Below are 12,928 nucleotides of genomic sequence, written 5' to 3'. Positions count from 1 at the left end.
TAATAATATTAGCTGCGTATCTAACGATGCACTGGTATTGTCTGCTCCTGGATGGCTCCCCACTGCCTGGGTGCAGGGATTGGGATGCTCCTGAAAGCTGCTGGTTTTGTGAAGCTTCACAAGTGCTACTGCACAGGTATTTCTTTCTCCTTAAATTGGTTTGTTATAAACACCAGCCAGCTGAAGGCAGAAAAAACCTGCAGCAGCTGGAGCTCCTTGCCTTTCCTGAGATACGTTGAAAGTAATGTGGGCTTCTGGCTTGCACAAAAGGTGCAATTTTTGAAGGGTGTGAGCCTGCGTTGGAGTGTGGGTTTGGGGTACTCATCGCTGCTCCCTTGGACATCCCAATGGGTCTTCAGCAGTGCTGTTTCCTTTCTTCCTGGTCTAACTCTGCGATTTTCCAGTATTCTTTAAAAGAAGCTGTTAAATCCTGTCGCAGTGCAGTCTCTGATGACTTTATCAGTGCCCTACTGAGGTTTTTGCAAACCAGTCACTGACCAGTTAAATTGTAAATGGTGACAAGCCATTCTGCCATTCGCCTCTGCTCCTGTTTGCAGCTCTCTGGTCAGGGGAGGGTTTGCCCAAGTCCCTTTCCTAGGCAGTGACAGATGTCACTGAAGCTGAGCCAAAGTAACCCCACTGCTACCTGCCCCTGCGGTAGGGCAGCTGGAGCTTCATGGGAGCATCATGGTTTTGGTGAGGTTGGGTTGCTGGTGGCTGAGGTGGCGGCCACCTTGTGGGTTTGCTCTGCTCATCCCTCTTCTCTACTATTGCCAGGTGTGTTTCTCCGGCCACCGCATGAGTACGTCCTCCCCCCGCGATGGCCTCGCAGCCCACACTGGCATGGGTGCTGCTGCTCAGCCTGCTGGCCAGCTGCCTGCCAGCCGCGCAGCCCAGGGACTTCACCGTGAAGGACATTGTCTACCTCCACCCTTCCAGTAAGCCACCTTTGCGCAGGCTGCAAAGCCACAGGCAGCCGCAGCATGGGGGTAAGGATGAGGGCAAATGTGTTTTAAGGCAGCAGAAACATCAGGGTTGAGCTGGGAGCTGAGCAAAGATTAAACAAACATCCCCAGTACTCATAAAACCAAGTAGATGTGCAACCAGACCATTGCTTCCCAAGGGCTCACAGGTCAGCGAGGCTTACAGGCAGTTGCTGAGCATGTCAGGAGTTTCTTGTTTACTATTTTCTGTTCCTCAATAATCTCTCTGGCCGTGAGACCAAGCTCCATGCCATGCGGTTTGCCCAAGCACATCAATAGCGGCGACTGGCGACCAGGGGGCAAAATTGGACTATTAACAACTACGGCACTAACTGCTCCTGACTTTATTTCAGTAAGTCCCTGAAGCAATGCTATAGCAAAGCTATGCATCTTTATGTCTTGTCTTTTTACTAGTCTGTTCACTTTACTGGATACAAAGTTATTTAATTCTACAAAAAGAAAGCACTTGCTGAGCTGTATCTGCCATCTGCCCCCAGAAAAAATTCATCACCTTTCTGGATCTGGATGAAACTCTATATTCTGTACAAGATGAAATTCCTGCTTTATGTCGTAACTGTGACCTGCTAGAGGGCCATGGTGATGTGGGTGAACTTAGTTAGTGGTGGTGTGTTGCCCCACCCGAAGCTGTTGCTTGAGGGCAGCACCAGCCCCACCAGGGATGCTCCCAGGGAATTTGGTGGTCCCTACCCAGAGAAGCCTGGGGACACGAGCAGTGAATGCCTCTTGCTTCACCTCTCATACCTGAATGGGGTCTGGCCCAGAACTACTGGGCAAGGGGAGGAGGTGAAGAGGAGGGAGAGGCGAGATGTGGTCCACAGGGCTGTGGATGTTCAGCTTACTTCATCCCATGCAGACAAATGTGACCTGTTCACAATTCAGCTTCTGAGAAGGTGGCAGCATCTTGAAGATGTATTGAATGTGCTACAGAAACCCTGCCAGGAGATCACTTAAGAAGTTACAGTCTTTGTTTGGTGAGATAATAGGATAGAGTCTGCTGTTAAAAACTGGAGGTTCAGCTGTTCCTTTGGGGACATCAGCCTGCCTTCAAAAGGGATAGCTCATTTTCTCAGCGGGACAGTTTCCAGAAGTATTTTAATCCATCTGATATTTTGTTATCAGGACTGATAAAGTAGCTGTATTGGATGTGAGCTCTGATACCAAGAGGATAAGTACTCCTTGCTCACATTAACTCCCTTTGAAGTCTGCAGTAGGCACTTCTGCTAGGTAAACAGGGCTGAACTGAGTCCTTATTGTGCCTGTATGTGCCTTTCCTGCATTGCTATTAGTGATAGGATTTTCATAAAGCAGGACCAACCTGATGAAGTTGAAACGTATACTTGTAGAAAGATATGTCTAAAGAGAACAAATGCTGCTATGTGCCTCTGAAAAGCACAGTAGAACCAGATTAATTGGCTCACTTTAACTGCATATTGTCTATTCCTTTCAGCCACACCATATCCTCATGGATTTAAGTGTTTCACCTGCGAAAAGGCAGCGGATAATTATGAATGCAACCGATGGGCTCCGGATGTCTATTGTCCAAGAGGTAACCAGCTGCACGCTTGTGTTTAATTTAAACCCACCTTACAACAACCTCTCACTGTCCTCACTAAGGGACAGCACTGAGCCCCCATTATTCCTTGAGCATACTTGGATGCTGGTGATTGCTGTTCCTGCTTGTAAGCCATCTCAACACGAAAGATGTGTAAGCGATCTGGGTAATCCTTTAAGCTTTTCTGTCTCTCTGGGATGGATGAAGTTTAGGACTTTGATCTATTCCCTGTACTCCTCTAGCTCAGCTGGAAATTAAATCAGGCTTACTCTTATTTAGGGGTTGTATTTCTCTTACTGTTGTGAGTGCGGGACCTGTTCTTGCATTGTTTGCTTCCCCACCCTAGGGCATAAGCCCATGCTTCAGGGCAGCTGAAGCTTCCTCTTTTTGCCCGGCATCGAGGTATTTTCAGTATCTTGGGCTCATAACTCCAGAGTCAGAAGCTGGGAGCAGCTCAGGAAGGGCTTTGGAATACAGGCACACAAATAGCAGATCCAGGTATCAGGGAGATCCCTGGATCTCCACCTCCCTTACCACTTCTCTTTTTAAGATACTCATCAGGCATTAAGATTGCCCACAGATGCTGATGAAGCCCATTTAGTTGGGTTGGCCATGGTGTGTGTCCTCACCAGGGTGGGTGCATGCAGGATGCAGCTGAATTTGCATGGGCAGACAGATGCTGCTAGGGCTCGTTGCTCTTCTAGTGCTTTCCCTGGGCTTGGCAACCCTGTTCAGCACCTATCCAGGATGTCTGCGGTCTGTTGTGAGACATTATGAGTGCTCTCAGAAAATATTTGTTTTGGAAGGGGACAGACAGTGACCTGTGCTGGGGGACAAGCCAGCTGTGTTTGCAGCCTGTGTCAGAGCACCTTATCTGTCTGAGAATTTATTTGCTTTGAGCTGAAACCAGCGTAACATCAATAACAACAAAAGAGATCAGCCTAGCTGGCATCAGATGAGACCAACAGTCACGGATACTCCCTGTTTTGACAGGAGTGGATGGTATTTGAACTGTAGCCTGTAGATCAGTGTGCAAGAGAGGCCCAACTCTGAGGTCTACCTTAACATAGCCAGCAGAAATGACCTGACCAGAAAAAGTTCTAATCTGGCAAGTTAGCATGTAGTGGCTGTTTAGGGGAGGGGAAAGCGACGCTTCAGTGTCTGAAACTCATCAACTGCATTAATCCAGATCAGAACTGTTAGCTATGGTCACCTGCCCTCCTACCTGCTGGTACAAACACCCACTGTATGTTCATGAAGCAGGATGGGGTTTTATCCAGGAAGAGGGGCTAGCTGGAAATCTGTCTTTAATCTTCAGCACAGGAGACTTCTTAACTCCTTAAACTGGAGGGATCTGGTAATGTTTTACCCGGCACAACATGTCAGTAACCAGGCTGTCTGACAGTGCGTGCTTTGGGGCTGGAGAATGGCTCTGCCTGTGGCATGGACCCACAGCCCCTCACTGCTGGCTTTTGGGTTAGACCAGGGATCCCCTGGTGAAGTTGATGTTACTGTGTGTCAGAGGAGCAGGGACTTGGGGAAAGGGGATGGGCACTATGGGTTAAAGGCTGTGTCCTTATTCTGTTGCAGTGGAAGCGAAGACAGGAGCAAAACTGATACTGTCATTGCTCCCCACTCTGCAGCTATCAGCTGTTGCTTTGGGATGCCTCATCACCACCAGCTTTTGTTGATGTCGCTTAGCTTTACACCCAATACACTTCTACATCAGAAAGCTTTTATTAAGGCAGCTTTTTAATTTTGTTACTTTAATTTTCAAATGCAATTTTGAGTTTGTGTAAGGAAACCACAGAAATGTAAGCTTAGGGTTGAGGCGTAACTGAGGTCATCTGCTCAGGTAATCACCTTGTCTCTGGGAGTCAGAGGTACACACTGTGCTTTGGTGGCAGAAAACGAGAAAACTCTGTCCAGCTGCTATATTTTTTGAGAAAGGCAGAATGCTGTTAAACCCCAAATATTTTCATCAACTATAATGTAGGGCTTATAGGGAACTGCATTTTATTTATAATAAAACTTGTTATAATGGAGAGTGAATACATGAATCCTGCATTAAACAGAGATTAGAAAAAGAATTTCCTAGAAAGGAGACCTCCTGCTATGCATCAACCTTTATTTATTAGCTTCAGCTCAAGCAGAAACTGTGTTAGTGATCTAATTTGCATGGAAATTCTGCACTTGGAATACTCCCAGTACTCTGTTTTTGGACGGCCTATGAGCGGGCTGACAACTTGTGAAGGGGATAGTGGCCACAGCTGCTGAGGCCATGTTTCAGTGTTGTTAGAGGCTTTGGTTTGGGAAGCAGGCTCTCAAAAGTCAATGTGTGACTCTGGGCCCTTTGAAATACCAGATTTGGTGTTTCCCTACACAGTTTAAAGCAGAGAGGTCCAATTTTTCCTTCTGGAGACATGTATCAACCTTGCTGAGTCTCAACATGTGCAGCTGGTTTCTTAAATTTAGCCTGGATGTTGGGCTGCACCACCACTTCTGGTTTCGGTAGCTAGATTCTTTCTTTGTGTTCCTCTGAAGGGTACAGGAGGGTGCTCATGAGGTGGACCCCCTGGAGAACATGTGTTTTAGCTGTTGGATGCTGCTGCTGTGGGTCAGCATTGCTCAGGTTGAGACTGAGGTGGTCTGTTGTTAATAGATGTTTGGAGAAACCTTGCTGTCTTTGCAAGACAGCTCTCCCAGAGGAAGGAAAAATGCAAAAGCAGAAGTGACAGTGTCATGTGGGTGGTCAGTATAAATCAACAGCCCTGAAACCCCCCCAAATAATCCATAGAGCAATGATCTAATTTTCAAATGCTTTTGTAATGGAATATGTTACTGGACAGGTAAATATTATACCACAGTCAGCTTGGCTCTCAAATGCCTTTAAAGATGCTCTAGCACTGCAGAGTTTAGGAAACAAAAATCCATGCTTGTTTGGTACGATACCACTGAGACCTACCCTTACAGTGTGGCAGTACTGCTGCCTAGCTTGGGCAACACATTACTTAGAAGCATCAGCTTTCATGTTGCAATGCTTTATTTTAACTGCTGTAAACATCTCTTATTTCTGGTAAAATTATTACAGTGTTGGGCTTATGTTCTTCACAGGCTCAGCTTGGAGTTCCTCCTCCATCACTATGACAGGCAGCCTCTCTATCCACAGGGCAGTTGTTACGGGTTAGATGTGATGATGTTCCCCATCTCTGCTTTGCTCTGGGCTCTCCCAGAACTCTCTGGCCCCGTCCTTTTCATACTGCCTGTCCTGAGAAGAGAGGCAGGCCAGAACACAGTGAAAAAGTTACTATTGATTTAAGTGAGTGGATTTTTTTTTGCTTATTGTGGACTTATTCTGTAGCTGCAGCCCTGCAGCCACCAGTGATGGCTGTGCAAAGACAAGCATGTGGGGAAAATACATTTCTCAAAGGTGATTGCACAATATATTCTGAAGACACACTTGGAAGAAAGAATGAAACAGCCTTAAAAGAGTTATGGGGTGATAGAAGCTTTATTTGTTTCATCTGGGACCTGTCAAGAGTGAGCTCCACTTCACAGACAGAGCCATTGCAGGAGAAATAAAGCTCCTGTGATTCATGTATGGCTTTGCTGGGGAATGGCACTTCCAGGCAAGTCCTGGGAGAAGCTCAAAGCTTCTGCTTGAGCAGAGAGTGCTGCTTCCCTTCGGGTAAGACTGTGAGCTTCACCCCTTGGGATGGGAGAGCCTGGAAAATGCATTACAAGCCATATGTTGCAGCCCTGGCTGGTTTGACGGAAGACAGCACGCCGAGAATATCCAGCCTCTGTTGATAAGCTAAGTCTGTTTGCTGTGGATATTGCACTTGAGTTAAGAGCAGGTCAAAGATATGACAGATGTCTGAGGGGTTTTATTGCCTAATGAATAACATGTTCAGTTGGCAGTCTCGCTCTGCTGTTGCCGAATGCCTAAAACATGTGAAGTATGCAGGGCTTTGCCCATTGGAGACAAGGGCTGAACAGGAATGTTCACTTTAAATTAAATACACCTCTTTCCCTCTCCTCCACTTCCCCCCCTCCCCGCCATGAAAGCAACAATTTTATTAATAATAAGGTTGATTAATAAGAAGTAGGTTATAATTTAGAGAAGAAATACATAATGGCATGTTTCCTGTGTTGAAAATCCGGTGTTTGCATCTTGGAGTGCTAGGAAGCGAAACAGCACCTTCAACTTTCCTCTTATGACTAAAGCAGGAAATAAACCTAAATTCCTTTATGCCTGAGGATAACCACAGCATTTGTCAAATATTCTGCTTTGAATTTTCTGTGTGTTTTACAAGCGTTGCTGGAAAAGTAGCTTAAAAAGGGAAAAGAATGGTCTCCCTTTGGGATGAGGGAGCCCACAGGAGAAACATGTGGAAGATGCGATGGGAGTAGTAGGGGACAGTCCATTTCATGCTGTTTTTTCCAAAGACTGGGGAAGTGAAAAATACATAAATCCTTTCAACTCTTCTGATGGTATTTTATAGATGGTAAAACTGAAGCACAGAGAGGTTCGAGGATCTCCTCCAGGCTCTGCAGGAGCTGTGGAAGAGTCGGGATCAGAGCGTGAGAAGCAAGAACAGCTTGCATAGGCTGTTAGGATATAGGGAAAGGTGTCTCCAATGTGTAATGCTTTCGGTAGCTCTACAGAACTACTGGTTGTGCATGAAGCTAGGAAAAAATTAAGCCTATATAACTGAAAGTTAGCTTCAGATATAAAGAGGTGTGAATATTTGTTTTTCTTGTTTTTTTTTTTTTAAGACAATTCCTATAAAACTGACAGTGCACAAGATTTGGGGTGTTTATATGAACTTCCCCACTGTGACTTGATTATCCAACATTCTTTATCTGTAACACAGAGGCCCACATTAGAACTGGGAACAAATCTCTGTGTTCCAGAGTGCTTTGAAGCCTCACATTTGCACTAGAGCTTGGGGTGTGGGTGTGTGTTTATGTATTTTAATAAATATATCAAAACGATCTTTTCTTTTAAAACCCCAAGATTTGAAAAAAATCTAAGACTTTTTCCCTGTATCTTCCTATTTGTAGACTATCACAAATCTTAATTTTGATGGATAAACAGATTTTTCTGTCTTTCTAGATACAAGATACTGCTTTAGCCAACATATGATGAAAGTTACTGGGGAGAGTGTATCTGTCACCAAACGCTGTGTACCATTAGAAGACTGTCTGTATACAGGATGCACATATGTAAAGCATGAAGGATACAAGGTATAGGACAAAACTTTCCCTTTTTTAAATATGAAAATTGGGTAGAATCCTTCTGGCCTCCACCAGAAGTCTGACTGGTTCAGTGGGTAAATCAGCATTGTCAAATATTTCTATTCTTAATGAGCTCCAGCTCATTTCCATTTGTTACAGAAACAAAGGAATAACCTCTCTCAGAACAAAAGAATAAGCTCTTTAAATAACTCTGTTGCCAGTAGTTCAGGGGAGCAAACCACTCCCTTCTGCTGAGGAGGGCTTTGCCTGCAGAACTGCATCATGTTTCGGCCCCTCTGCTCTGCTACGGATTCCCACAGACAATCTTGTGGGCTTCTTACTGAAATGGGTTGGGGAAAGCCCCAAAACCTTCAGAGCAGATGCTTTATATCTGAATCAAACAGCTATTTATTAAAGATTCTTCAGAAGGTCACTAGCTAACTGCTCTGAATTTCTCCAACTGGTTAAAATAAGAGAGCTTTTTCAGCTCTGAGGCACACTGCAGCCTCATCACCGTGTGCACCCCTACATGAATAAATACTGGTTATATTTTTTAGTTACAGCTTGTGAGCTCTATGTCTTTACTGTGAGGGTGGTGAGGCCCTGGCACAGGTTGCCCAGAGAAGCTGTGGCTGCACCATCCCTGGGAGTGTTCAAGGCCAGGTTGGACAGGGCTTGGAGCAACCTGGTCTAGTGGAAGGTGCTCCTACCCGTGGCAAGGAGGTTGTAACTAGATGGTCTTTAAGGTCCATTTCAACCCAAATCATTATGTGGTTCTATGATTCTACCAAACAATGTTAGTTTTTTGTCAGTTTAACTTATTTGATGTAGAAAAGAAAAGAACTCTTTGGAATGTGTCCTCCTTGTACCAGCCAATGTACTGCTCTTGTACAAATGAAATTGTTCTCCAAGCAGATGGATTAAGTAGATGGAGGAAAGAAGCAGAGGTGGGGGTGGAATCAGACTGGCCACTGTGCTTCTTTGAAAATATTGTATTATTTCCCTATGTCTTTATTCAGGGTTTTGGTATTTTTCATATAACCAAGTTATAACCGGGTTTCTTTCAGATCTGCACCTCCTGCTGCGAAGGAAGCATCTGCAACTTGCCTCTACCAAAGAACACAACAGATGCTGTATTTACAACCCTCTCCCCCCTCAACAAAACACAGAGACTTTCACATCCTGCCCTGTTGACAGCAGCGTGTCTTTGGCTGGGGTTTATCTCACAGCACTGGGTTGTGCTGCCGGGTCCAGGCAGCTGAGCTGCGCGAGAACATCTGCGTGAACATTCATCCTCTCCCTACAGAGCCTGTGGTTTGGAGTTGTCTTTGGAACTGCTTTTCCTCCTGATTTCTTGCTAACCATGAACTAGCGAGCCTGGAATCTAGATGTATTTGAAGGGTGTAAACCCCACCCCTACTTCTCTACTGTTTTCTGAAGAAACTTATGCAAGATGTTCCCAGAATCCATGTCTGAGATGGATGCATACACTTTTCTTAATGTCTATCTTTAAACATACTATATTGCCAATAGTATCAACACTTACTCATTTGAAACTTTCTTATTGTAACTTGTCAGAGCACTAACTCTGGTGTTGTATTAACCTCTTCTGAGAACATACAGTAAATAGTATACAGCCAGTGTATGTCTTTGCAGTATCCCTGTATCTCCTGCTCTTCTCTGAGCAGGCAGGAATTTCTACGAAGGCAGCAATATCTGTCAAGGGAGCAGCAGCAACTTGGATCAGGCCAGCATCACTCACAGATGCTTCCTCTGAGTTTGTCCACCAGACGCCTGAAGAGCCACCCCTACAACAGCACACACTGGGATGTGCAAAAAATCACTGTTGCTTATAAACTGAACTGCAGAAACTCTAAAACCTCTGTTTCTGAGGCATGGTTAGAGGGGAGGAGGGTGTGTGGCCCCTGACCCTCAATTGCAAGGAAGTAAGGTTATGGCGAGCTGGTGGGTGGCCCAGTTGAGATGCTGGCGCCTACCAAGCCAAAGGGTTCTTAGTGTTCTGGGGCTTTATATATGTTGGCATTACTAGATACAGCTGTATTTTGGTGACCTGTGTTGCTTGTTTTGCTCAGAAATCATCTATGCAATATTTATTTTTGTATGTTGAGTAGGATTTAAAGTGTTTAAAAGATCCTTAATACCTATATTGCCAGGTAAAATGGTTGTTTTGCAAGTAAGTAAGCCTGTAATATATAAATTATCATATAAATATATATATATATAAAAGTTCTTAATTTTTAAAAGTCAACTTTGTTTGCAAGGTCAGTAATAAAAGCAGGGTGTCATGGACTTGCTTTAAAATTAAACCAAACTCTTTTGTAACTTTTTCCCCCTTTTTTAACTATAGTTATAAATTATTCTTTTAGGAGCTAACTCTTTGCTACTTGTGCTCCAAGGTAACTTGTGCATTATCAAGTTACAGTATGGTTATGCTCTGAAGTGCTTTTTTTGGTGAGTTACACAGTGAAAGGCAGGTGAAGAAAGGCAATGCTGGAATGCAAATGCTTTGTAAAGGGCTCCTAGAGAGTACAGGCAAGCCCTCATCTACCCGTGTGTGCACTGCATACCAGTAACAGTGAGAAATTCACAGAGCTGAGCACGCAAGGTGCTGTCCTGAGCTTTGTGGCCTATAGACCGAACCTTGCTTCTACTTCCAGGGAGTTTTACTGGAGGCAAAGGAGGAGAAGGAAGAGGATCAAGAGCAGCACTCGCTCCCAGTTTAGTTTCAGGTGATTTCTCTGGGGAAGGAAAGCAGGCTGGAAGCCTCGGCGTGTTTTGCTGGGAAATGTCTTTTAAAGACGTATGTATATAGACGTATGTCACAAAAACTGACTTCGAACACAGTTTCTTTCCTTTTGTTTAACTTTCTATATAAACCTAGCCTCTTTGAGGACAGGATGGCTGACCTCGCTCACAGACAAACCTTGTGTTTTGCTGCCCTTTCTGTGAATTGCTCACAGATCGCTAGTACTGAGGGTTGTTGCAATCTGTTATTTTGAGAAAATTAGACCTACCTGTGAAGACCCCCAGGAAAATCAACCCTGTCTCCTTCTTCTGCAAGCTCACTCGGGCAGAGCTGTGTGCCGTACTTACAGGTCGGGGAGAATGAGCTGGAGGGGGTTATGACTTCTCTGACAGCAATTTAAATATTTTGTATTATTATCCTGCAAAATGGATGAGTTTAAGGCTGAAAGGACCTCATTTAGAGGTTCAGCTGCTCTCCTGGGGTGGGGTTTAAACAGGTTTTCTGCATTGACTGAGCATTTTGGCAGCACTCTCCTGTTGGAACTGGGCTGGATCCAGAATACATGCTTTGAGAAGATGTGCTGGAAAGCCAGCATGATGAGGAAGCATGGGAAATCTGGGATTACTCATGAACAACATCTTGCTTACCTTTTCAACCAAGGTAGGTTCAAGGCTCGGGCCATGTTGCACATGGGCAGCAGTAGCACCTTGTGGGAAGCTCCCCACCATCAGGACTCACACTAGTGATGGCAGCTCAGCTGGACATTTTAAGGTTTTACATTTTTACTTTGGGCCTTGCACTTGCTTTTAGGAGCGAGTCCCTCAATGAGATACCTAACCAGCAGCAAGAGGCAGATGTTACCCCCTGACCTCAGCTGGCTGCCTTGGTCAATAGCTTAGTCAGGTTTCTGGCTGTGCTGTACATTGTCTCCCCCTATTTCCCATATATTTTGCAATCTCACTGTTATCCAACCAGCCTAACCAGTGGCATGGTAACTCTGAGCTAGATACCTATGACCACACAGGATGAGCTGCAGGAATAGCCAGGTTTCTTCACAAAATACTGGGACTTGTAGGACCATTACCACCCCATTAAAGGTGTGGTGCCTGCAGTGAGGCCGTAAGGGCTCCAGTGCTAGCTGGCTCCCCACATGCACTAACAGACAGGATCTTCATGCTGTGTTTAGGTGTACTTCAGACAGACCAGACACCATTTCTGGGTACCTTTCAGTGCTCTCTACACACAAACACTGGGTTACCACTGATCAAATGTAGTTATCAGTGTTGTAGGGGAGTTAAACCAAGGCAGTTACTTCTATTCCCTTTGTAGTCAGTGAAGGGTTGGACTGATTCACTGTATGCTAAAGTGGTGGTTGAATTGTCTCAGGCACATGATGGATGTGCCTAGGAAAACTAGTTTGGTTATCAATACCACATCCCACCTAGGTTATCCAGCTGCCAGCCACAGTTACACCAAGACCAGCGCTTTGCAAAGACCTGAGCAGGAGCCACTCCTAAGCATATCGCTGGCTTTACTCTGACCATGACATGGCTGTAGCCAGAGAAAATCCTTGTTTTTGTGATGTGCTGGTCCCTCTCCACCATGGTCGTGCCACAGTTTGTGCCCTTCAAAAGGGACCTGAGCCCTGTCCAACCGAGCTGCTACCTCCTGCTGTGGTACATGGATTATGGACATTGAGCTTAAAAGAGCAAATTAAGGTGACTGAGAGCAAGCACAGAACCCACTGAGAACCATCCCTGTACCAGCAGGTTGGTGTTCCCCATCTGCCCGCAGAGCTGTTGGGGGCTTTTTAAAGCACATAAATGCTGAGCTGCACTGTATTTTTAGGCTCTATATATGTGATATTGCTTTTAAATGTCTAACTTTTTAACTCTTGTAAATGCTGTATATTTGTATAAATAAATATTTTAAATATTCAGATAATGTGTGAGGTGTCTGATAACAATGGACAATCACCGTCACTAGCCCTGCCCCTCAGTGTGGTGTTACCTCCTGCGCCGGGATGGTGCTGTCTGCTCCCCTGCCCCCTTTTCCTTTCTCCCATGTCCTGCAAGCAAAAAAGAAAGGAGCTGAGCTGTATTTAGAGCACTTCCTTTCAGCTCCCCCTGTAGCTAACATTGAGCTCCCATGGTTACTTCTTACAAACTGGTTTACACTGGGCATTTAATAAAATAAGTCGGGGGTGACTCCTCTTTAGTTTGTGACCCCTGGATCTTCCTTTCTCTTACCTGCTCTGGGAAAGCTTTGCATTTTCCCTAATGAGACGCAGTGTGTTCTGGGGGGGTTTCATGCAGTTATTTCTGATTTTCACTCCTGACCCCAAAGACTTGGATGTAAACAACT

General features: G+C 45.0%; 1 protein-coding gene across 3 annotated transcripts in view; it reads left to right on the top strand.

Moving 5' to 3' along the window:
* The window catches only part of LYPD6 (LY6/PLAUR domain containing 6), a 37,572-nt gene extending 25,070 nt beyond the window's left edge, over positions 1-12,502 (top strand). For 2 of the 3 annotated variants that reach the window (XM_065672838.1, XM_065672839.1), the window contains 4 exons: positions 778-989; positions 2,452-2,550; positions 7,676-7,806; positions 8,865-12,502. In XM_065672838.1, coding sequence (XP_065528910.1) covers positions 821-989; positions 2,452-2,550; positions 7,676-7,806; positions 8,865-9,059 — 594 coding nt within the window. In that variant the 5' untranslated portion in view covers positions 778-820 and the 3' untranslated portion in view covers positions 9,060-12,502. The remainder of the gene's footprint in view (positions 1-777; positions 990-2,451; positions 2,551-7,675; positions 7,807-8,864) is intronic. The other variant, XM_065672837.1, reaches the window with a different exon arrangement.
* Positions 12,503-12,928: the final 426 nt, after the last annotated feature.

This window comes from Lathamus discolor, chromosome 3 (genome assembly GCF_037157495.1).
Source record: "Lathamus discolor isolate bLatDis1 chromosome 3, bLatDis1.hap1, whole genome shotgun sequence".
NCBI lineage: Eukaryota > Metazoa > Chordata > Aves > Psittaciformes > Psittacidae > Lathamus > Lathamus discolor.
Note: the sequence above shows the minus strand (reverse complement) of the source record. Positions and strands in the feature narration are given on the sequence as shown.